The sequence below is a fragment of the Perognathus longimembris genome, chromosome 7 (assembly GCF_023159225.1).
Source record: "Perognathus longimembris pacificus isolate PPM17 chromosome 7, ASM2315922v1, whole genome shotgun sequence".
NCBI lineage: Eukaryota > Metazoa > Chordata > Mammalia > Rodentia > Heteromyidae > Perognathus > Perognathus longimembris.
Genome location: NC_063167.1, coordinates 35018564 through 35044360, shown reverse-complemented (window position 1 = coordinate 35044360; position 25797 = coordinate 35018564). Strand labels below are relative to the sequence as shown.

Below are 25797 nucleotides of genomic sequence, written 5' to 3'. Positions count from 1 at the left end.
CAAGTGGTAGAGTGCTAGCTTTGAGCAAAAGAAGCTCAGGGACAGTGCTCAGGCCCTGAGTTCAAGCCCCAGGACTGGCACAAAACAAAAAAAGGAGGATGAGGAGGTACAGAAAGACAAAATAGTATTAACTCCCAAGTGTATGACACTGAACAAGTCTGGAAGTTTCATATGAACCATTGGTGGTCAGGTAGCAGAGCAGACTCTGCATTTCCCTCCCCTGAATTCTGAATAGTGTCTGATGGAAGAATGGTTAGGAGGTATCTGGCTCCCGTGTTACCTTTTTCCTCTTTTTTCTCAGCAAATAAGCAAGAATTTGTACAGGATCTATGGAAATAAGAAGAGCAATTATGCTATTCCAATTACTTTGTGTAAGAAGTCCATTCTTCCTCCTACTTTACCTGGAAAACTCCTAAATTTCCCTCACAACCTAGCTCAGAAACAATAGTACATCTGTGAGGAAGCCTTCCTAATCTTGAAAACATAGGGCTACACAGTGGTAGAGCACCTGCAGAGCCCTAAGTTCAACACCAGGCCCTAAGTTCAAACACAATAAAGAAGGAAATAGAAACATACTGTCTACATTGACTTCTGTATCCCAACATTTGGTTGCTCTTAGTCCAGAACATTCCTACTCGCGTACTTGTTCAACGTATCACAATCTCAACTTTGAGGGGGAAGTAGAATTTTGTATGGCTTGCATTATTCAATAATATATAGATTTTAATATTTTTAGGCAAGGCACATACTTTTTCTTGTCCTGTGCTAGGGATAAAACCCAGTATCTCCAAGCATGCTAGAAAAGTGGTCTTACCACTGAGCCACATCCCCAGGAAAGTATTCTTTCTTTGTTTGTCTACTTCTCTGTTGTCTTACTCTACTCATACCACAAATTCATAACTATGCAGCTTTCAAAAGCACTTAAACTCCCAGGCTTGGTCGACTATACTGAACTGTATGGAGATAGGAGGTAAAAGGAGAACATAGGACTATCTGAATGGGAATTCACATGCACTTACCTGCTGGTGATTGGGAAAATGTTCCATGGCTTTGAGCAGCAAATGGGTCACATCAGCCAGGAGCCGGACAGGCATTCCTGCAGCAAGATCCTGTTTGGTTAAGTTAAAGACACAGGCACTTGCAGCCAGCTGCACTGGCAAATTCATAGGGTGGTTTCTCATCCCAGTCACCACAAGCTAGGGGAAAAAAAAGTACTCTTAATTTAACACACACACACACACACACACACACACCCCTTCACAGAGCAACTTTTTTTTTTTTTTTAAGTTTTAGCAAGGATTTATTTTAGTATAACAGGGTTCAGGTAGGGGAAAATGGAAAAAGAGAAACTTTCCTGTTCCTCATGGAGGAAATGGTAGTTAAAGACTCAGCAACGTTATTTTTTTGTTCTACAACATTTTTCAAGTCCTCTCAAGTATGTTTTCCATCCTTAAGTGCAAAAAGCCTAGGACATTAGTTGTTATTCACAAATAGTTGCTACCTCCCTGGTCAGTGCAAGTATCTAGTTGTTTCCTATAAAATAAGGAATATTTTTGACACAGGCTATCCTCTTTGTATTCCCCAAACCCAATACAATGCCTGTTATACAAAAAGCATTGAACAAAATTTCACTGGCTTGAATAGAATAAACCAGAGGTAAATTTTACTCTTGGTTTCCAACCTTGCCCTTGAGAATAATGCTAAAGTTCTAGTGCAATAAAATCCATTTACTTTCCCCTGGACTACAACTATTTCTCATCTTTCCTTTCTCCCCAAGCCCTTGAGTTCTTGCTCCTTAATTCTATCAGCTGAGGATCTAGCTTTCAACTACATTAAGCACTGAGGCAACCAGAAAAGAACTTCAGATTCTGACCACTGTACATATCCCTTTACCAACATGCAGACTTTCATGTCATCACAAATCTTTCTGGACTTTTCTCTAAAGTTGATCCCTCTAGATCACTCCTTTCTTATCTATGCAAGGATATCACTACAGCTCCTCTCTCCTCTTACTCCCACATCATTTTTTTTTTTTAATTTTTTATTTTTTGGCCAGTCCTGGGCCTTGGACTCAGGGCCTGAGCACTGTCCCTGGCTTCTTCCGGCTCAAGGCTAGCACTCTGCCACTTGAGCCACAGCGCCGCTTCTGGCCGTTTTCTGTATATGTCCCACATCATTTTTAAAATTCTACATTGGATCACTAGCATACAAAAAATATTATTCCCCCATCTTTTTTGAGGGGGTTACTGGGGCTTGTACTCTCTCTTAGATTTTTCACCCAAGGCTGGCACTCTGCCACTTGAGCCACACCTCCAACTTGCAGTTTTTTTGTTAACCAGAGGTAAGAGTTTCTTGGATGTTGTGTGCCCAAGCTGGCTTTTCACTGTGATCCTCAGATCTCAGCCTTCTGAGTAGCTAGGACAATAGGTGTGAATTGCTGGCACCTGGCTTATTTCCTCCATCTCTAAACAACAAAGCATTGAAAGGTGGAGATCAGGATTATAGTTCAAGACCAGGCAAAGAAAAAAGTATGGTGAGCTAAGTGCTGGTAGTTCACGACATCTCCTAGCTACTCAGGAGGTCAAGGTCTGAAGATAACGGTTCAAAGCCAGCCCAGCGAAGGAAAGTCTGTGAGACTCTTATTTCATTCAAATTAACCACCAGAAAACTGGAAGTGGCTCTGTGGCTCAAGTGGTAGAGTGCTAGCCTTGAGCTGAAGAGCTCAGGGACAGCACCCAGGCCCAGAGTTCAAGCCCCATGACCAACAAAAAACAAAAAAAGAAAAGAAAAAATATGGCAAGATCTCCAGTCATGGTAGTTCAAACCTGTACTCTTAGTTATGTGGTTGGTAAAGGTAGGAATATCATAGTCTGATGCCAGATCACACAAAAAACATGAGAGTCTATGTGAAAAATAACTAAAATAAAAAGAGATAAAGGCATGGCTTGGTAGAGCATTTATCTAGCAAACACACGGTAGTATTTCAGGGCTACCAAACAACAAAAAGAAAAGAATATTTCTTTATTCAATTACCACTTTTTTTGGTTGTTTTGTTTACCTTTGCAGCAAGATATCTTATTCACAAAATAAAAGACAAAGTACATGGTAAATGTCAATATCCCCTGGTACTCATGGAGGAAATTACAGGTGTGGGTGATGCTATACTAAGCAATGAAGTGTTAACTAGCTCCTATCCAAGCAGGCTGTTCTCAAAATTTAAGGTATTTAAAGGGTGATTTCTTACTAACTTACTGAACTTGCATCTCACAGACCCTGTTTCACAATCTGTAAAATAGAAGATAAAATGTATTTCTAAAACGCCAAATATAATATACTCACTGTTTTTCAAGATTGTATGCATAAGAGTGATCTTGGGCCAATTTAGACCTATCAAATTGAAATTTCTTGAGGTGGGGTTCACAAATATGCATTTTTTTGTTTATCTGGATGCCAGGGATCAAATCGCTCACATGTGCTAGATAAGCACTGAACTGTGCATGTAGCCACACAGATACCTTTTTATTTATTTAGTTTTAGACAGGGTCTTACTATGTATCTCACACTGGCCTGGAACTGATAATACTCCCGTCTCAGCTTCCTGAGGGTTAGGTTACATAAACGTGTCACCACACTTTACCTGAGTATGCTTTTGAAAATAGGCAATATGGGACTAGGAACATGGTTTAGTGGTAGAGTGCTTGCCTAGCATGCACGAAGCCCTGGGTTTGATTCCTGAGCACCACATAAACAGAAAAAGCCAGAAGTGGTGCTGTGGCTCAAGTGGTAGAGTGCTAGCCTTGAGCAAAAAGAAGCCAGAGACAGTGCTCAGGACCTGGGTCCAAGCCCCAGGACTGGCAAAAAAGAAAATAGGCAAAACTTAGATTTCTAGTGGTCGAAAGAACATTTTTTTATTATACATTGCCCTAGTTGGGCGCTGGTGGCTCACGCCTGTAATCCTAGCTACTCAGGAGGCTGAGATCTAAGGATTATGGTTCAAAGCTAGCCTGGGCAGGAAAGCCCATGAGACTTTCATCTCCCATTAACTATAAGAAAACCAGAGGTGGTGCTATAGCTCAAGTGGTAGAGTGCTAACCTTGAGTTGAAGAGCTCAGGGACAGCACCCAGGCCCAGAGTTCAAGCCCCTTGACTGCCAAAAAAAAAAAAAAGCTCTTTAGTTTAAATCACCTTAATTGGGAAACAACATGGATCAAATACTGATGCACAGGAGGATTGTTAATAAAAGTATCTTTGCAAGCCTAGAGCACAGAGAACAAAGGCACATGGTCTCCCCTGTATGTGGTTGTTGGGGGGAGGGGAGGGGGAGAACAATAGAGATCATGTCGGTAAAACAATAAATTTCTTTTCAAATGGTATTTCCACATGTTTTGGTCAGCAACTTTACAGTATGTCTCTAAAACAAAACAATTACTGAATAAGCATAGAAAGGTCTAGGATAGACCTATCAGAGGTTCACAAGAGCTCAACAGCTATGTACATACGACTATATAAGATGAAGCTAAGCAAAATGAACTCCAAGAGATGGAAACAGGAGGATTTTATTGTTGTTGTTAGGTTTTACGTACTAGGTGAATTTCCTGTGGCATATCCCATGTGGTTACTGTATATGATTTTGGTATGTTAAATATGGTATATATGCTTATCTGAACTAGGGAAGGGAAAGAAAAATGAGGGAGGGTGTAACAAATATGATAAGAAATGTACTCACTACCTTATTATGTAACTGTACCCCCTCTGTACATCACCTTGTTAATAAAATTAATAAAAAATAGACATAAAAGATATAGATATAAAAAATATAAATATAAAAAATAGATATAAAAAGAAGAAGAAGAAGAAGTGTCTTTGGGCTCCTAATATTGCATTTCTAAAAAGACTCTTAAGTGCGAAGAAATACAAAGTTAATAGACCACACAGTAACCTGATTCCAGTCATATACTTCTGTTTTCTATTACAGGTACAAATAAAATACCGGTAGTCACTGGTTTTAGGTGGTTATATATGGACTAGAAAGCATTTATATTGTTTATTGTGACTACTATAAAACGTTAGTAATACTATGCAATTACCTTCTTTTATAGCTAATACTTGAAATGGCAGACCATCAATTCCATTAAAAATCAAGCCAAGCACTTGTGGCTCACATCTGTTATCCTAGCTACTCAGGAGGTTAAGGCCTAGAGGTTTACTATTTAAAGCAGGCCCAAGTAGAAAGTCTGAGAGACTCCATCTCCAATTAACCAGCAAAATGCTAGATGGTAGGCATGGCTCAAATGGTAAAGCACTGGAATGGCTGGGAATGTAGCTTAGTGGTAAAGTGCTTGCCTAGCATGCATGAAGCTCTGGGCTCGATTCCTCAGTACCACATAAGTAGAAAAGGCCAGAAGTGGTGCTGTGGCTCAAGTGGTAGAGTGCTAGCCTTGAGCAAAAGAAGCCAGGGACAGTGCTCAGGCCCTGAGTCCAAGGCCCAGGACTGGCAAAAAAAAAAAAGCTGACTTAGAGCAGTAGGCCCTGATTCAAGCTACAGGCATTAGGCAGGATAAATAGATAAACAAGCAAACAAAATATAAAATTTCCTTCAAAGTCATCATCTACTAGGAAGAGCATTTCAAAATTTTCATAACCAGTTTCTTTTTTTTTTTACCTTCAAAATTTCTGGCTTTGTTTTTTCCATTACATGTGTCAGGCTAAAAAGGTGAAACAGAGCTTCTCGGACAAAAAAGGCTCGTTCACTGTACCGCTTCAATGCTTCTGCAATCTGAGTTTCATTGGCCTCGCCAGACACCTTTGAAGATAATCAAGAGATTACTACCCAGAATTATTACCAACTCTAACTTTCTTTAGCTAAACATCAGTTATAAAGATGCTACCCAGCATAGTTATGTAAGGCTTGAAGTAAATGGGAAAAACTACTTTCAGCCCACCCAGAAGTCATCCCAAAGAGATGTCTATTAGCTAGACTCAGAACCAGAACCTAGCCCAATCCTATAGATAAAATACCTTTTCAGTACCTAAAATAAACCTCAAGATACTTAACACTGATTACAAGGTCTTACTGAATAACTAGGCTCATAAGGAAGAGATAAATAAAATGAAACCTCTACCATAGCTCCCAATATTATAGCTACACTGGCCTTTTTTTCTTCTTCTAAGCTTTCAACAAACCTCTTTCTCTGAAAAAGGCCATTACATATTGCTGTAACTGAAACCTCTGTCTTTTTTGCCTAACTTCTAGTCCTTCCTAACTCAAGTTAAACACATCTTTGAGAGGTCTTCATTAACACATGAATATAAATCAAGTCCCTCAAAACTTCTCATGATTTTATAGTTATAACCATATTGCTACCACCAGACTGACCCATTCACCACTGCACTTGAACAGCTAGCATTATGCTTAGCTCCGAACAATAAATATCCATCAAATAAATTCATTAATTTCCCCAGATTCATCAACTTCTATAAGAAGTTCTGTTTAAACTTATGTCTATCTAGGAATTTTTCATTTATACCAGTTAATATACTTATGTTACATTATGATTCCAACACTATTAAGTAACCAACTTTTAGCTAATGGGAAATAGTTATTTATTAAAGTAATAAAATTAATTAGTGCAAAAGAAATGACTAGGGGCTGGGGATATGGCCTAGTGGCAAGAGTGCTTGCCTCACATACATGAAACCCTGGGTTCGATTCCCCAGCATCACATATACAGAAAATGGCCAGAAGTGGCGCTGTGGCTCAAGTAGCAGAGTGCTAGCCTTGAGCAAGAAGAAGCCAGGGACAGTGCTCAGGCCATGAGTCCAAGCCCCAGGACTGGCCAAAAAAAAGGCACTCAAAAAACATACTGAGCCAGGTGCCAGTGGCTCATACCTGTAATCCTGAGATTTGAGGATCAAGGTTCAAAGCCAACCAGGCAAAAAAGCCTGTGCGACTCTTATCTCCAATTAGCTATCCAGAAGGTAGAGCTGTGACTCAAGTAGCAGAGAGCTACTAGCCTGGAGCAAAAAAAGTCAGGGACAACTCTCAGGCCAAGTTCAAGCTGCAGGACCAGAAAAAAAAAAAGAAGATACCAAAATGTTAACATGAGAAAGATTAACCGAGTGCCCACAGGCAACTAGTTGGGTCATAAAACTATAGAGAAATGCAAGGACACAGTTACTATCCAAGTTAGGACAAAGATTGTGTTTATGAAGAAAAAGGGAGTTGTGTTCAGAGGAGGGCTCATAGAAGACCTTTCAGAAAGCGTCAAATTTCTCTGAGTGATGGGCTCAGGGGTGGTCACCTTATTTTCACTCATGAGCTATGCAACTGTTACTTGTACTTTTAAATCTGCATTTATTTACAATAAGATAAAATAAATATAAAAATGTTATTCAAAGAGATATAATCTCATTATAGGAAAGATTCAGTCTCATTAACATAAAAATAATCAAACAGGGTAAGGTTGGGAAATATGGGGGAGAATGATAGAAAGGGTGACATTAATCGATATGCACTGTACTTACAAACTGATTTGTTGAACTGAAGCCCTTTTGTACAACTAAAGATAATTTATATTTTTTAGATAATCAAATGCTTAAACTCAGTAAGTTTTATAATAATCATATTGGAAAATGCAGCTCTGAGGAAATGAATGAATGAACCATGGTTGGTTGTTGTATGCAATGACATATACCACATGAATTACAGCACATAATGGAAATTTCTTTACAAAATGCCTTTTTTGTATGTGCCGATACAGGAACTTGAACTTTGAACCTGGGTGCTGTCTCTCAACTTTCTAGCACAAGGCTGGCACTGTACCACTTCAGCCGTAACTCCACTTTTGGGTTTTTGCAGGTTAATTGAGATGAGTCTCATGGACTTTTCTAATGAGAATGGCTACAAACCATGATCTTTAGACGGCAGCCCCCAGAGTAGCCAGGATTACAGGTGTGAGCCCATCGGCCCTTAGCTAATGAGAATCTTTAAAGAAAAGAAAATTTTTGACATTGTCCAAAAAATGTACTCTTACCAGGCAACAGTGGCTCACACCTGTAATCCTAGCTACTCAGGGGGCAAGATCTGAGGATCAAGGTTTGAAGCCAGCCCAGGCAAGAAAGTCCATGAGACTCTTTATCTCCAATTAATCACAGAAAAGGCAAGAACTAGCACTCTGGATCAAGTGGTAGAGCGCTAGCCTTGAGCAAAAGGAGTTCAGGGACAGTGCCCAGGCCCAGAGTTCAAAACCCAGGACCAGTACAAAAAGAAAGAAAGAAAGAAATGTACTCTTTGCTGACAGATGTAATTATAATCCCTTGTATGCCACCTTTATAATGATTTAAAAAAAATTTTTTTAAAGAAAGAAATTTACCATGAGAGAACTCAGAGAACTTGATCTCAAATTAGGTATTCAATTTAACAATGAATATCCCTACTGAAATATCTCTACATGAAAAATATAAATTGTTCAAAATATATAAGTATTACTATAACAAGTCATACTGCTTATCTAGGACAAACTATATGACTTTCCCTTTACATTCCAAGTAGTAATCTTCAAAAGAATTCTGAAATGATATCTACATTACAAATATTGAAATGAAAACTCAAAAAAGTGACATTGTAGGTTGCTCTGGGTCATAAAGAAAACTGAGATTTGGGGGCTGGGATATGGCCTAGTGGCAAGAGTGCTTGCCTTGTATACATGAGGCCCTGGGTTCAATTCCTCAGCACCCACATATACAGAAAACGGCCAGAAGTGGCGCTGTGGCTCAAGTGGCAGAGTGCTAGCCTTGAGCAAAAGGAAGCCAGGGACAGTGCTCAGGCCCTGAGTCCAAGGCCCAGGACTGCCCCCCCCCACCCCCCAAAAAAGAAAACTGAGACTTTTTTTTTTTGGGCCGGTCCTGGGGCTTGGACTCAGGGCCTGAGCACTGTCCCTGGCTTCTTTTTGCTCAACGCTCACTCTGCCACTTGAGCCACAGTGCCACTTCTGGCCGTTTTCTGTATATGTGGTGCTGGGGAATCGAACCCAGGGCCTCATGTATACAAGGCAAGCTCTCTTGCCACTAGGCCATATCCCCAGCCCCGAAAACTGAGATTTTTAATTAGGACTCTGGTCCTAATACAAGCCTTTCCACTATAAAAGCACTGTTTTCAAAAACACATTACATATATTAAACATTCATCTTTACTAATAGAATCTTATGCAACTAAGACATTGTTCAGTTGAAGAAAATAAGTTTTAAAGGTCTGACCTTCAAATGTCCTGCACCAGTCAGGAATTCAGAGTAACCAGCATCAGTAGCCAGCAAACCTACAAATTGCATGCTGGGCCGTTGTTGTATAAAGGCTTCAACAGCTTTATCTGTCACATGCTTTCTCCCAGAAACGTCTAGAGAGACCAGATTGGGTAGGATGTCCTTTTGTTCTAGTAAGCGAAGAGCTATGTCAGAGGTAAACTGTTTATCATCTGAGATATCAAGATGATTCAGATGTTTTAGTTCCCGAACAACATCCAATATTTGGGTAGTTGTCATTTTTAAACATTTCAAGTGGTGCATGGTTAGAGACTTGAGTCTGTCTTTGCAGGCCAGCAGAGCAGTGATGTCTGTGATGGAGGTATTAGAAATATCCAAGCTCTCTAATCTTGGCAATGAAGCAACTTCAGCCAAGTCTTCATTGTAAAACAGAACATTGGTGATGCTTAGAGCTCGAAGACCAGAAAGTCGGCTGAAGCACCGTTCATAAGGATCTTCCAAGGAGAGAGTTAGTGAGTTCAGCACTAAGCACTGGAGATTTTGCTGGATCCACTTGTTACTGCCAAGACCACTGATAATGTCTGTGATAGTAATATCAGCATTCACACCTGTAGCATCAAGTTCTACTAACTTGTGGTGGCAGAAGGCTTTCCGGAAAGCAACAGCAGATATCTTCGCTTTGCGAATGCAAGCTCTCTTTAATCTCATCTGATTGCCCCTGAAAATACCTACAGTACCATCATTCAGTAAACCTGGGGAAAATAAGCAGCATATTAGCTTCAAGAAAGTTCAACAGCTAACATGTCTATCGTACTTTTCATTTCCAAAATCCTCCTGTGTAATGCTAACTCATTTGATGCTCACAATTCAGTGAGATGAGTATAGTATTTTCAATAAATTTACAAGTGAGTAAACTGGAGCTCAGAAAGGCTTTCCAAATCACAAGACCTCCAGTTCAAACTCCAGTACTAGTAACAACAACAAAAATTCTAATGCTGGAGGGCCTTGGATAAGGCTCACTAGTACAGTACTTGTTTTAGCATGTGCAGGGCTCTGGGGTTCAATCACTACCACCACTACCTGCCACCAACACACAAAGGTGGCTTTCCAAGATTATGGAACTAACAAGTAGCACAAGCAGGACTGTGGTAGACATGATAACCACCAACACTTGCCAGATGCTGACAGCTATATTTTGTAGCCATTCCTTAGAATTATATGAGGCCATAGGATAGTTCTGGCAGTGGGCTGTAAGCCAAAGGTACCGGAGAGCCAATGCATAATTTTCCATGCTATGACAAAGAAGGCATCAAGTTTTAAAGAGGTTCATAAGGGTTGAGCTCCTATCAATCTGAATATTAAAGTGGCCATGGATCAGAACCTTGATGGATTTGTAGGGTTTATGTACCATAGTCAGGTTTAAACTGTGTGCAAAGGTATTCGATTTCTTATAACTGTATTTCTAGCCTACATTTAAATCCACAACACATTTTATACACACAAATACATATAAAATATATCTAGCAAATATATAATGTCTGAACTACACTCTAGCCTTCTCAGTTTGTTTTGTTTTGTTTTGTTTTTTTGCCAGTCCTAGGCCTTGGACTCAGGGCCTGGGCACTGTCCCTGACTTTTTTTTGCTCAAGGCTAGCACTCTGCCACTTGAGCCACAGTGCCACTTCTGGCCATTTTCTATATATGTGGTGCTGGGGAATCGAACCTAGGGCTTCATGTTTACGAGGCAAGCACTCATGCCACTAGGCCATATTCCCAGCCCCCAGCCTTCTCAGTTTTTAAATGTGGCACCAATAAATTTAAAATAGCACTCCTATTAAAGAAAACACTTTTTTTTTTTTTTTGGCCAGTCCTGGGCCTTGGACTCAGGGCCTGAGCACTGTCCCTGGCTTCCTTTTTGCTCAAGGTAGCACTCTGCCACTTGAGCCACAGCGCCACTTCTGGCCGTTTTCTGTATATGTGGTGCTGGGGAATTGAACCCAGGGCCTCATGTATACGAGGCAAGCTCTCTCGCCACTAGGCCATATCCCCAGCCCCAGAAAACACTTCTTGTTTGCATTTCCTAGAGTTCATTTCAGTAAATATTATTTTATATGATCAGAGTGGTCAGTGTTACTCTAAAGACAGCCTTTCAAACTATCAAAACTCTCTCTGGGGTGAGGGTGTTTCATGGTTCTGACAACTGAACAGTCATTAAACAAAGTAAAGAACTATTAAATGAAATAGCTACAAAGAAAAACAAGATACACCTCTACATTCAATTTATAATTCTAGGGAAGCTGGTGGTAGTACATGCCTATAACCCCAGTACTCAAGGTGCTAAGAAGCACCTTCACCCCTATGGGAGCCTAGATTTTGAAACCTACCCAGCAGCAAAAAGATCCTCCCTGCTCCCTGCTGGGGTTGTGTAAGAAGAAACCCAGTGAAAAGTGAGGACTTTCACAAGTGACCAAGAGTAATGAAACCATCTCCTCCCAACAAAGTGTCAGTAGAGGTCAACTGGGAAGCAGTTTCACATTCATATCCCTCTCAGCTACAGAGGGATTAGTAGGGTCCTAAAGGAGGGGCAGAATTCCAATTCCTACACAGTAGTAACAAGTAGCTCCCACATAGGTTGTCAGTAGAAAGAAGTCAAGTAGAAGCTGAATACCTGCTGCCAATAATGAGGCAGTGCCCATGCTTTTTATATTCAGAGACATAAACTAAAAACAACAACAAAACAAAATCCATAATATCCCAAATGTCCACATTTCAGCCAGAAATTAGCCAGGCAGGAAAAAACATGAAACTGTTTTTTTCCAATTTTGTCAAGAGCATGTTAAAATGTAATAATCTACATCATCATTTTAAAAGTGAAGAAATTTCAACTAAGAAATGTAAAGCCATATCCCTACATGTCTACCCTCCATCTCACCTCTCCTCAAAGGACTGGATTCACTGGGAGTACAGACACAAAGAATTCCAAGTCTTAGATTATGTAAATGGGTGAAAGAGAAAGAGAGGGAAGAAAGAGGAAGGAGTGAAGGAGGAAGGGAGGGAGGGAGGAAGGATTTGCACATATTAGAAAATAAAAATAAAAATGCTTTAACTAGGGGCTGGGAATATGGCCTAGTGGCAACAGTGCTTGCCTCGTATACATGAGGCCTTGGGTTCGATTCCTCAGCACCACATATACAGAAAATGGCCAGAAGTGGCGCTGTGGCTCAAGTGGCAGAGTGCTGGCCTTGAGCAAAAAAGAAGCCGAAGCCAGGGACAGTGCTCAGGCCCTGAGTCCACGGCCTAGGACTGGCCAAAAAAATAATAATAATAATAAAGAATGCTTTAACTATACAGTAGGAGACAGGATAGATGAAAACAAATGAGGAGTTAGAGGTGTAGCTCAGTTGGTAGAGTGGTATCCAATGAGCAAAAGCACCAGGTATCAAGTTTGAGTCCTGGTAAGGGGAAGGGGAGAGGTTCCTTTTTCCAGGAATCCGGTTCATTTGGCTTTTTCTGTTATTTCTTTTCTCTGGGGTGGGTTTTTTTTTTTGGGGGGGGGGGTTGTTTTGTTTTTCTTGTTGTTGTTGTTTTGGTGCTGGCACTGGGGCTTGAACTCAGGTCCTGGGCATTGCCCCTGAGCCTCTTTTGCTCAAGGCTAGTGCTCTACCACTGGGAGCCACAACACTACATCTGGCTTTTTCTAAATAGTTTATTGAAGGTAAGAGTCTTGTAAGCTTTTCTGACTGGCTGGCTTTGAACTGTGATCCTCAGTTCCTGAGTAGCCAGGATTACAAGCATGGGCAATCAGCACCCAGCTTTTACTCTAGTTTTTTGCTTATTTTTTTAGGCTAGTTCTTATAATTCAGGGCCTTGCACTCTACTCTAGATCAACTTTTTCACTCTTGGCTTATGCTCTACCATTTTTCAGTTATTTCTATGGTAATATTAAATGCACCGTGGTACTTAAAAACCTAATGCCAATTTGGCACACATAGTTTTGCTTTATAAAAATCTAATGCCAACTAGCCACACATAGTTTTGTTTTACCATGAAATGCCATGGTCTGAAGCAGACGATCAGCCACCTCCTGTGGAAACACTCCAGGTTCCTGCAAACACAATGTTCCATCTTGTCTTGCTGAACAGAACTTCTCCAGGTGAGTGGTCAGGAAACTCAAGCAAATATCAAGTAAGGAATAAGGAGATGCCTCCTCCTTGGAGTACAGGAAGGAACATAAAGGGAAACAAAAATGAACACATTAGGTTCCAGAAAAGTAGACAACAAGACATTACTCATACAATAAATATTTACTGAGTATCTATATAGTAGAGATGTGTGACCCATTTTCTTAGAAGAAAGAGAAAAGAACCACTGAAACAAACATTTTCACATGATCTTTTAAATACCACGGAGGACATATTGGATACTGTGAATGTACATAGGTGTTTCTAGCACTAGCCTTGAACACAGAAGTTCAGGACAGCACTCACGCCATGAGTTCAAATGCCAGGACTAAGACTTTTTTTTTCCATGTGTGGTGGCAAGCATTTGTGGTCCCAGGCAGACCTGGGCAAAAACCATCAAATCCTATCTGAAAAATGACTAAGCAAAAAAAAAAAAAAAAAAAGGGAAAAAGAGGTTGGGGCAAAGATAGGACTGGGAATGTGGCTTAGAGGTAGAGTGCTTGCCTAACATGCATGGAGCCCTGGGCTCGATTCCTGATACCACGTAAACAGAAAAAGCTGGAAGTGGTGCTGTGGCTCAAGTGGTAGAGTGCTAGTCTTGAACAAAAGAAGCTCAGGGATAGTGCCTAGGCTCTGATTCAGTTCAAACCTCAAGACTGCCAAAAAAGAAAAAAAAAAAAAAAGGATGGAGCATGGCTCCATGGTAGAGTATTTGTCCAGTAAGTAGGAAGCCTTGAGATCAAACTCCAACATGACCAGAAAAAAAAAAATGTATTTTAAAGGATTGGGGATTACTACTTGCCTGACATATAATATGTGTGAGATTCTGCATTCTAGCCCTAGATGAGGAAAACAAAAATTAAAAACTCCCATTTATTGATGACATAATCCTCCTCTCACAGTTCCCATTCTCTCAATCCCCTTATATAATCTTTTTTGGGTGTTTCATGTTTGCTACAGAAATGCTCTATCACTGAGCTAAGTCACCAACCCCAACCACCTACTATATGATCTTTTTTTTCCCCTGACAATTTCTACGTAGCCCAAGATCTCAAAAGAGATCCTCCATGCACCAGCATGCCCTACTGCACGGCACAATTTTCACATATATTATCTCATTTTGCCTTCACAACAATCTTGTGGGGCTGTTATAAACAAAGACCACTGGGGCTAGGAATATGGCCTAGTGGCAAGAGTGCTTGCCTCGTATACATGAAGTCCTGGGTTCGATTACTCAGCACCACATATATAGACAACAGCCAGAAGTGGTGCTGTGGCTCAAGTGACAAAGTGCTATTGAGCAAAAAGAAGCCAGGGACAGTGCTCAGGCCCTGAATTCAAGCCCCAGGACTGGCAAAACAACAACAACAACAACAACAAAGACCATTGTGTAAGTGAAGATAGTGAATCTCAAAAGAAATAATGGAATACCCAAGGTGGAAGGATGGGAAGCTGAGACAAAAACATCAATTTAAGATTTAAAATAGTGCAGGGCACCAGTGGCTCATGCCTGTAATTCTATCTACTCAGGAGGCTGGGATCTGAGGGTTATGACTCAAAGTCAGCCTGGGCAGGAAAGTCCGTGAGACTCCAACTAACCACCAGAAAACTGGCAGTGGCGCTGTGACAGTGGTTCAAGTGGTAGAGCTCTAGCCTTGAGCTAAAGAGCTCAGGGACAGCATCCAGGCCCCAAGTTCAAACCCCACCACCACCACCAACAACAACAACAACAAAGATTTAAAATAGTAATCAGGGAAGAAAAAAAATTGTGTGCATTCCCACATGTATGTAAAAAAGTGGTCACTTTTTATTAACATCTGGAGAATCTAGGTAAATATTATATGAGAATCCTTTTTGTTATTTTTGTAACTGGGTAAATTTGAAACTATTCAAACAAATAAAATTATAATACCCCCATAATTACAGACAAAATCGATAACAAAACTAGGCAAGAGCCAGGAGTTGGTGGCTCATACCCACAGTTCGAAGCCAGCCTAAGCAATAAAGTACATGAGACTCTTATCTTCAATTAAACACCAAAAAGCCAGAAGTGGAGCTGTGGTAAAGTGTTAGCCTTGAACAAAACACTCAGGGACAGCTTCCAAGCCCTGAGTTGAAGCCCTAGGACTGCGTGCGCAAATGTATGTGTGTGCACACACACATACACATGTGCACACTCACCCCCTACTGGGCAACAGATTATTTTTTCAAGGGAATACCCTTTGAATAACACACAGAAAGTCCAATAACTTGGGCAATTACAAGAATAGTGAAAGAAGTGAGCTGATTTTAACAACAGACTTTAACATCCCAGTCCAATGAATAAAGTACTCAAAAGTGGTAACGTAGCCAGGCACTAATCCTAGCTACTCAGGAGGCTGAGATCTGAGGATCACAGTTCAAAGCCAGACTGAAAAGGAAAGTCCATGAGATTCTTATCTCCAATTAACCACCAAAAAACCAGAAGTGGCTCAAAGTGGTACAGCACTAGCCTCAAAAACACAAAAGCTCAGGGACAGTGCCCAGGCACTGAGTTCAAGCCCTAGGAGCCCCCCTGCAAAAAAAAAAAGTGGTAGCTAGTCTTATAATTATCTGAAGTATAGCAAACATTGTCTTTGAACAATGGCTGAAAAAGTATCTGTGAAAAATAGAACATATTCTAGGCTCTGAGAACTGTGCAGTCCATCTTTAGGTTTTTTGTTAGCAGAGTACTTTGTGGAATATGATAAATCCTACTAATTGTGAATTACTCAACATTTTCCCAAATGGGATCTCTCAAACACTGCTAGTCAGAATATGAATTGGTATAAGTTTGTTTTCTCATCATAAAAGATTTATTAATACTCTCTATGACACCCATACTAGGCTGGGAATGTAGCTCAGTGGGTAGGAGTACCACTTTGCTGACAGGAACATTGTTAGGAGGGAGAAACAGAGAGAATAGAATTTTCATGTCTAAATGTCTCCTTGTCCACTACAAATGTCCTATGTACTTAAAACTGCAAACTCAGTATTCCATATTATGACTTGAGTTAAAAGGCAGGAGGGCAACCCTCTCCTTAGATTTAATAAGGCATTTGGGATTTTGTGACAATGATATCACCTTTCCCTATCTGACATGCAGATTTCTGAGATTCTGTTTTCGGAAATTAAGCTCCTCAAGGTAATTGCTGAAAGAGTATAAGAAACCATTTACTAAGAATGGAGATACTGTTCCCAGAAGTCTTTGTTTTAAAGATAACTACACAGCTGGACTTCAGCCAGGAAGTCCAGAAGATTCCAAGGACAAAGAGATGGGAATATGTAAAGATAGGATGCCTCTCTATGAGACAGATCATTGCACAATTACTAATCCTTATTCCTTAACATGTAAGGAGACTTCTGTTCTTGAAGGTACTAGATTGAGAGTAGAAGTTAAGGAACTCAGAAGTTTCCTCAGTCCCCCCAAGGAATGACAGCTATGTACCTCTTTAGGTCCCCCCCCCCCTCCATTTTATCTTTCTCAACAAGCACAAAGAAAACAATGATAGGAACCATTGTTAGTGTCCCTGGAAACTCTCGATTAGGGTGGGTCTTTTGGGGGGGGGGGAGTGTGGTGGTGGGAGGGGTGCTGGTACTGGGGCTTGAACTCAGGGCCTGGGCACAGTCCCTTACCTTTTCCCCTCAAGGCTGGTGCTTTAACACACCTCCACTTCCAACATTTTGCTGGCTAACTGGAGAGAAGAGTCTCATGGACTCTTCTGCTCAAGCTGGATTTGAACCTCATTTCTCACATCTCAACCCCTAGGGTCCTGAACAGTTAAGGTTACAGCTGTAAGTCACCAGTGTCTGGCCAATTAAGAGTGGATTTTTAAAGAATGGAGTCTTTAAAAGGTTAGAGAAAATGAATTTTACTACTGCAAACAATATAACCACAATGGAAGCTTGATAAAGGAGAAAACTGGCCAATAAGTGGGAGCTTTGGTTTTAATACTGTTCTCCAGCTAGGATTGTTTTGTAAAAGACAGGGAAACTGGTCTGAAAACCTCTATGCACAGCCTCTTCTGATGACACAGAGATCTTAAACTCAAAGAAAAACGTATGATTCCATCCTTCCTTCTTGGAAGAGGGTGATATGGGGAGGGGGGATTGTCAGACCTCCTCCTTGGGCATCCCCAACTGTTCCAGAGGCTACAGTATTTCAGATGGTAGCCACTCCCTCTGCCTAAATTATATTAGAGCATCTAGTCCGTATCTACATCTCCCACATTATCCTACTGTCCCTCATATTTGTCAACAAAAATCCTTTTACTCCTTTGATAGAAATAAGTTCTGAGGGCACCACATACAGTGGTGTGTTATACCACCAAGTTCAACCAAAGTGCTTCCCTTACGAGTAGTGCCAGCTATAGATGGAGACACCAAGCAGGCATGCATTCCCCTTTCATGAATAAACTATCTCAAAGTAAAGAGAAACTCAAGCAGATTTCCCAAAAAACCCTTGTAAAGTCTTAGAGCATTTAAGAGTATAATTGTCACTTTTGACAACCTGGAAGGTTCTGCACATTCTCTTCCTGAAGAGAAGCATGGCATGTGAACAGCAGATCAGGTTGATGATGTCCAAGTTAAACTAAACCAATCAGAAATGTTGCCATTCCCAATGATGAGTCATATTGGAACTATTGAGTTAGGAATGCCATGGTGAATTAAGGAATTAATATTAATTGCTTAATCAGCGAGCAAGGCTGTTAATTATCATAGATTAAGAGATATTCAGGGAAAGAATGAAAATCCTAACCTTTTTCCTAGGATGATTAACTGAGACCCTGAGAAAATATACCAATATTAACCTAGACTCAGCAGAAGGACAAACACTTCTAGGAACATCTTTTATTAGCTAATCAACATCAGATATGTTGTAATTTAAAAATAAACAAACAAAAAACAGAACATGGAGCCTCAGACCTCACTTAAAGAATTAGTAGATTTGGCCTTTGAGACTTTCAACTGCCAAGATCTATTTAAAGAACAAAATAAAGGTCACGGGAAATTAATTACAGGCAGAGAGGCAAGCCAATTATTTGCTGAAAAGCAAGGTTCAGTATTGGCTATAATTATGATTTCTCTTTAAAAGAAAAAAAGGGGGGCTGGGAACATGGCCTAGTGGCAAGACTGCTTGCCTCCTACACATGAAGCTCCCAGTTCGATTTCCCAGCACCACATATATGGAAAACAGCCAGAAGGGACGCTGTGGTTCAGGTGGCAGAGTGCTAGCCTTGAGCGGGAAGAAGCCAGGGACAGTGCTCAGGCCCTGAGTCCAAGGCCCAGGACTAGCCCAAAAAATAAATAAAGAAAGAAAAGAAAAGAAAAAAAGGCTCTTTATGGAATAAGCTGGAGAAACTCAAGCAGCTGGATTCTAGTAACTTGAAAGATGTTGTAATTGTTGTAAAAGGGCACTATAAAACTGAATGTCCCGTGAAGGGACCATAACACCCAGATATATGCCACCTCTAGGATTGTCCCTCTCTCCAGAAAGGGATCAGGGGAGGGCAGCTGCTCCAGAAATGAGTCCTTGAAGACTGAAGATGGGGCTGGGAATATGGCCTAGTGGTAGAGTACTTGCCTCGTATACACGAAGCCCTGGGTTCGATTCCTCAGCATCACATATAGAGAAAAAAGGCAGAAGTGGTGCTGTGGTAGGGTGCTTGAGCAAAAAGAAGCCAGGGACAGTACTCGGGCCTTGAGTTCAAGCCCCAGGATTGGAAAAAAAAAAAAAAAAAAAAAGACTGAAGATGCCTAAGGGTTCCCACTACTCAAGCCCCAACCAGCACTCTCAATCTCATGAAGAATCCACCCCTAGGGGTGTCTCCTGAAGTGGCAGACTTAGTAGATAGTGGGGCTCAATTCCTGCCTTGACTTGCTTAGGTCTCTTTCTACTGGGAGCTGAAAGATAACCAGTGTTGACAGAGCTCCAAAGATGACAAGATTCCAGGCTCATATGAAGCTAGTCACACTTGTGAACCACTAGAGGAGCTGAAATATCCTCAAGAAAGAAAGGATTCATTCTGATGTAATAACAAAGATCTATCTGCCTGACCTACACACTTTAATGATATTGCTGGCCTTTAGACAGAGGGGTTGCTGAGCTATTTACCCTCCCTCTCCTGGTTTGTCTTTTCTTTTTTTTTTTTGCCAGTCCTGGGCCTTGGACTCAGGGCCTGAGCACTGTTCCTGGCTTCTTTTTGCTCAAGGCTAGCACTCTGCCACTTGAGCCACAACACCATTTCTGGCCATTTTCTATATATGTGGTACTGAGGACTCGAACCCAGGGCTTCACAGAGGCATACAAGAGGTAATACAAGAGGCAAGCACTCTTGCCACTAGGCCATATTCCCAGCCCCTCCTGAGTTGCCTTTTAACTCTTGTTTTATTACTACTCTTAACAATCAAATGTACCTTTTCACAATACATAGAGCATTGATTATAATCCTGGTTCTATTTTTGTAAGGGATAACAGCATTTAATCCAATGCTGGAAAAAGGCAAAGATTTTTTTGTTCCCCTACAGCTCACAATATGTGAAGTTAACTACCCAGCCCTCTTGGTTTCCAATTTGCAAAGAAAACAGAGATAACAATGAAGCATTACTTTGAAAGAAAAATTTATGCATACTTGCTTTAGCAAAAAGAAAATGTAAGCTGGGTACTGGTGGCTCACACTTATAATCCTAGCTACTAAGGAGGCTGAGATATAAGGATTGCTCAAAGCCATCTGGAGAAGGAAAGTCCACAAGACTCTTATTTCCAAGAAACTACTCAGAAAAGGCTGGAAGTGGCACTGTGGTTCAAGTGGTAGACCACTAGCCTTGAGCAAAAGAAGCTCAGGAAAGTGCTCAGGCCCTTAGTTCAAGCCCCAGGACCAGCAAAAACAAAACAAAACAAAATTAGTTTAAGACAACATTGGGGTTGCATGATTAAAAAGTTCTCTTCCGAGGTTGGGAATATGGCCTAGTGGCAAGAGTGCTTGCCTCATATACATGAGGCCCTGGGTTTGATTCCTCAGCACCACATATATAGAAAAGGCCAGAAGTGGCGCTGTGGCTCAAGTGGCAGAGTGCTAGCCTTGAGCAAAAAAGAAGCCAGGGACAGTGCTCAGGCCCTGAGTTCACGGCCTAGGACTGGCAAAAAAAAGTTTCTCTTCCAAGAAATTATAGGAACTCCAACATACTATACGTGTATAAAGCTTTGCAGTGTTACCAAGCATCTTTTGTTTTTGCTTTTTTTGAGTGTGTGTTCTCTCCCTCCCTTTCTCCCTCCCTCCTTTACTTCCTTTTTGTGGAACTGAAGTTTGAATTTAGGGCCTTGTGCTTGCTAGGAGGCACTCTGCCACTTGAGTAACATCTCAGCCCTTTTTGCTATTACACAATTGGCTCTTGGTTTTTTTCCTGGGTCAGCCTAGGACCAATCCTATCTATGCCTCCCAGATACTCCTACTTTTGCCTACAGATAGATACTACCAACATATATGTCTTTTTTTTTTTTTTTTTTTTTGGCCAGTCCTGGGGCTTAGACTCAGGGCCTGAGCACTGTCCCTGGCTTCTTTTTGCTCAAGGCTAGCACTCTGCCACTTGAGCCACAGCACCACTTCTGGCCTTTTCTGTATATGTGGTGCTGAGGAATCGAACCTGGTTTCATGTATATGAGGCAAGCACTCTTGCCCCTAGCCCATGTTTCCAGCCGGAGACTACCAACATATAACAAGATGCCTGGCTTATTTGTTGAGATGGGAGTCTCGCAAACTTTTTGCTCAGGCTGCAGACTTTGAACCATAATCCTCCTAATTTCAGCTTTCTAAGTGGCTAGGATTACAACTTTAAGAATCTACTAACTTCAATTTTGTGATTACTAAATTGTAGTAGTCCTTAATAACTCAGTCGTTCTCTAGCGTGAACTCTGTAATTTTATATAAAATATAAAAAGAGATTTTAACCAGCAACAATAAAAACTCACCAACTCAACATTTACCACCTCTTACAAAGAAAGGAAGCCGCTGTACCCAGCCATTGATTGAGATTATCTTATAAACTTATTTTCATTCAGGTTGGCCTTGAACCACAATTCTACAATCTCTTCTTCCCGAGTAGCCAGAATTACAGGCTTGGCTACTGTGGCTGACTAATGTTGCCTTATTAAACATGTCTTCCTTAAAGTACAGTGTTTATTCACATGTACACACAACTGGAGACATTCCCAGTCACTGCCCTTTGATTCAGGTATGTACTTCATTGCTTGGTTTTATATATTTTATTTATTTCATGGTGCTACTGTTCTGCTAGATCCACATAGCAGTGGCCTATCCACTTGTACCAACTGGAGAGATGAAACATTAGAAATGGTGGTCTACACTGGAAAAGACTGGTGTTTCCACTGCCACTACTGTTATAACAGCTGAGAGATTTTCATAGATCGGGCATCTTTTATGCTTGGGAAGTGAAATCTCACTGGGTGTATCCAATAAATTATTTGTTGAATAAATCTGTAAATTGGGACTGGGAATATGGCCTAGTGGTAAAATGCTTGCCTCATATACATGAAGCCTTGGGTTTGATTCCTCAGCACCGCATATATGGAAAAAAGCTGGAAGTGGCGCTGTGGCTCAAGAGGTAGAGTGCTAGCCTTGAGCAAAAAGAAGCCAGGGACAGTGCTCAGGCCCTGAGTCCATGCCCCAGGTCTGGCAACAAAAACAAAACAAATTTTTTAAAAAATCTGTAAATTGCTGAATGCATTATACATCAGTTCTCCTCATGGTACTGCTACAGTAAACATTCCAATAAAATTGCCTAAATCCCTCAAGGATAGATTTGTAAACTTCAGCATATCTGAGTAATAAGCCAGGCACTGGTGGCTCACATCTATAATCCTAACTACTTAGGAGGCTGAGATCTGAGGATTTCAATTCAAAGCCAGCCTGGGCAGGAAAGACTGTAAGACTCATCTCCAATTAATTACCAAAAAAAGCTGGAAATGATGCTGTGATTCAAGTAGGAGAACTCTAGCCTTGGGCACAAAAGCTCAGGGACAGTGCTCAGGCCGAGTTCAAGCCCTGGGACTGGCAAAAAAAAACAAAACAAAATAAACATTTACATAATGAACAAGTGAACAGTCAGTACAAACTTATTGTCAGGTAAAATTAAAATAGTTACTTTCTTCTAGAAAAAAAGAGACCTTATAGTCAAGAGAAACATAAAATACCAAATAACTCCTTTCTAATTGCCACACAAAAATTATTTTTAGATGCTCCTAGAAACAAGCAGGACCTCTAAAATAAAATGCCTAAAAGTAACATAATTCTATGAAACACATAAAGTTTGAGACATAGTCACATAAGCAGGAAATCAGAAATCAAAAACTTGTCTCAGTAAGTTTGTAAACTTGGTGATTATTTCCATAATTCAGTATTTCCTATGGAGAATAACTTGCATTCAAATCATTGTTTAACTTAAAAATTACTATAAATTATATACCTGAAGGTTGTGTAGAAGGAGATGCAGAATACCACCAGTGCTAATGCTTACCTATACTGGTGGGGGGGATGGTTACTGGGCCTTGAACTCAGGGCCTGGGCTATCCTATAGCTTTTTCACTCAAGGCTGGCACTCCAACACTTGAGCCACAACTCCATGTCCGGCTTTTTGGTGATTAAGTGGAAAGAATTAATTGGAACATCATAGACGTTCCTACAAAGCTGGCTCAGATCTCAGCTTCCTGAGTAGCTAGGATTACAGGAATGAGCAACTGGTACCTACCTATCCTTTTTTTTTTTTTTAACCGATTACTCCATTTATTTGCATTTATTCCCCTATCTTCCTGACACTTGCCTCAAACAAAATCCGCCCCCCCTTTTCTTTTGCTGGTAGTATTTATTTATTTTCTGGCCCAGGGGCTTGAACTCTGGGCCTGAGCCTTGTCCCTGAGCTCCTTTTGCTCAAGGCTAGCACTCTAGAGACACAGCATCAGTTCCAGTTTTTCCTGTGGTTAATAGGAGAAAAGAGTCTCAAGGACTTCCCTGCCCCAGGCTGGCTTCAAAGCACTGTCCTCATATCTCAGCCTTCTGAATAGCTAGGATTTCAGGCATGAGCCACTGGCAGTTGGCTTATTTCTTGATTTTTATTGTTCATTTTAGTGCTTTTCAAATTGCTTGTTAGATCCTTTAGTTTTTCATTTCCATAAATATGAGACTGATGTAAAGACACAATAAAATTATTACTATAACTTAAACTTGAAACATTACCTGGCCACATGCTGGTAGCTTACACTTATAATACTATTAAGTTACTCAGGAGGCTGAGATCTGAGGATCATCATTTAAAGCTATCCTGGACAGGACAGTCTGTGAGACTTATCTCCAATTAATCACACACATACCCTAAAACAAATGCCTGAAATGGAGCTGTGGATCAAGTGATAGAGCACTAGCCTTGATCAAAAGAGCTCAGGGATGATGCCCAGGCCCTGAGTTCAATCCCCAGGACTAGCACACACAAAAAAGCAACCTTCTGGCTAGAGGCATGGCTCAACAGGAGAGTACCTGCCTAGTATCTCAAGGCCTTCAACCCCCTAGTAGCAAAAAAAAAAAAAAAAAAAGAAAGAAAGAAAGAATAGAAAACATTGACAGCCCTGATACAAAACTCTAAGGAAAGTCACTGCTGCCTAAGAATTATTTTATTGCTGTAGCTTTGCATGCGTTGTCTTATAACAAGGGAATTATACTTGTCATATCCTAACACACTCCATTCTCTGAAGCCTTAGGCAAATACATGTACTCAGAAAGTGACCAACACATGCTCCTGGAACTCCAGCCTTACAAGAGAACAGTCAAAAGAGGATTCCTACTTGGCCTCCAGCTTCTTATATGCACACATGTGAAAAAGGTGTGCCTGTGGTCACTGTGCTTTTCACATAGTGAATAATGCTTAATATAATCTATAATCAGCCATTTTAGGGCAATAAGGATGGTATCAGCAATCAAAGCATTATCTCAAGGATAGAGGTCTTGCCTACTGTAAACAAGGACTCAAGTTCAATCCCAGGCACTGAAAGAAAAGGAAAAGCAACCAAAATATCAATAATAAGAGTTAAAATGTTGATTCCTTAATGTATGAACTTTGAGACACTGTTTATAAAGGATTTTAGTTTTAGTAATTTATTTTGATACTTTCATAAATTCACAAACATAGCATATATCAAAACCAGAGATCAATAGGCAAAATTATAATACTTTTAGTGACTGTACACTTCTCCAGTTCCACAGTGATATATATCTTTGGAAAGTTCAGGGGCTGGGAATCTGGCTTAGTGGTATAGTGCTTGCCTTACATGCATGAAACCCTATGTTCAGTTCCTTAGTACCGGGGGGCTGGGAATATGGCCTAGTGGTAGAGTGCTTGCCTCGTATACATGAAGCCCTGGGTTCGATTCCCCAGCACCACATATATAGAAAATGGCCAGAAGTGGCGCTGTGGCTCCAGTGGTAGAGTGCTAGCCTTGAGCAAAAAAGAAGCCAGGGACAGTGCTCAGGCCCCGAGTCCAAGGCCCAGGTCTGGCAAAAAACAAACAAACAAACTTACAGCTGCAGGCGGGGTTAAAACAAGGAAAATCCCCAGATTTCCAACAAAAAACGGAGTAATTGGAGATATTAAAAAAGGGCAAATGAATGGTTCTGATGCAGTTCCTTAGTACCACAGACACAGAAAAATCCAGAAATGGTGCTGTGGTTTAAGTGGTAGAGTGCTAGCCTCGAGCAAAAGAAACTCAGGGAAAATGCCCAGGCCCTGAGTTCAAGCCCCAAGAGTGGCCAAAAAATAAATAAATAAATAAAATAAAGTTAACTAAGTCAAAAAGTGGTATGATTATCTTCACATTTTATTTCCTTATACTCTTTCCTCCAGTTTAAATCAACACTACTATGACAAAGCAAGGGTGAAAGTTCACACACCCTCTAGACTAGTACGAAAAGCTCTCTTCATTCCCACTATGTTTCATGGTGTATTTAGAATGACCATCCTCAAAATCTTAATTATTACACACAAGATATCCAGGTTTAGGCCTGGTGTCCCATGCCTATAGTCCCGGTATTTAGGAGGCTGAGGCAGGAGGACAACAGAGCAAGACCAGCCTGGACAACACAGCAAGATTCTGTCTCAAACAAACAAAAAATCCTTTCAAGGTACTCAGGTTTTCACAGTGAGGCCCAAACTCCTTAGTCTATGGCGCCAATTCTCTACAATCTAACCTAGACTCCTCTAGTCTCATTTCCTACTGCATTCTCAATGCTACAGTCACACATTTCTAGACAGGATAAGTGTGATTAGAATATGTGAT

The 25797-nt window shown here is 40.7% G+C and overlaps 1 protein-coding gene across 1 annotated transcript in view; it reads right to left on the bottom strand.

Annotated features, from left to right (window-relative positions):
- The window catches only part of Zyg11b (zyg-11 family member B, cell cycle regulator), a 48498-nt gene that overhangs the window by 18117 nt on the left and 4584 nt on the right, over positions 1-25797 (bottom strand). The window contains exons 2-5 of the mRNA XM_048351328.1: positions 13303-13468; positions 9256-10010; positions 5663-5803; positions 1020-1196 (exon numbers count right to left, since the gene is read on the bottom strand). Coding sequence (XP_048207285.1) covers positions 1020-1196; positions 5663-5803; positions 9256-10010; positions 13303-13468 — 1239 coding nt within the window. The remainder of the gene's footprint in view (positions 1-1019; positions 1197-5662; positions 5804-9255; positions 10011-13302; positions 13469-25797) is intronic.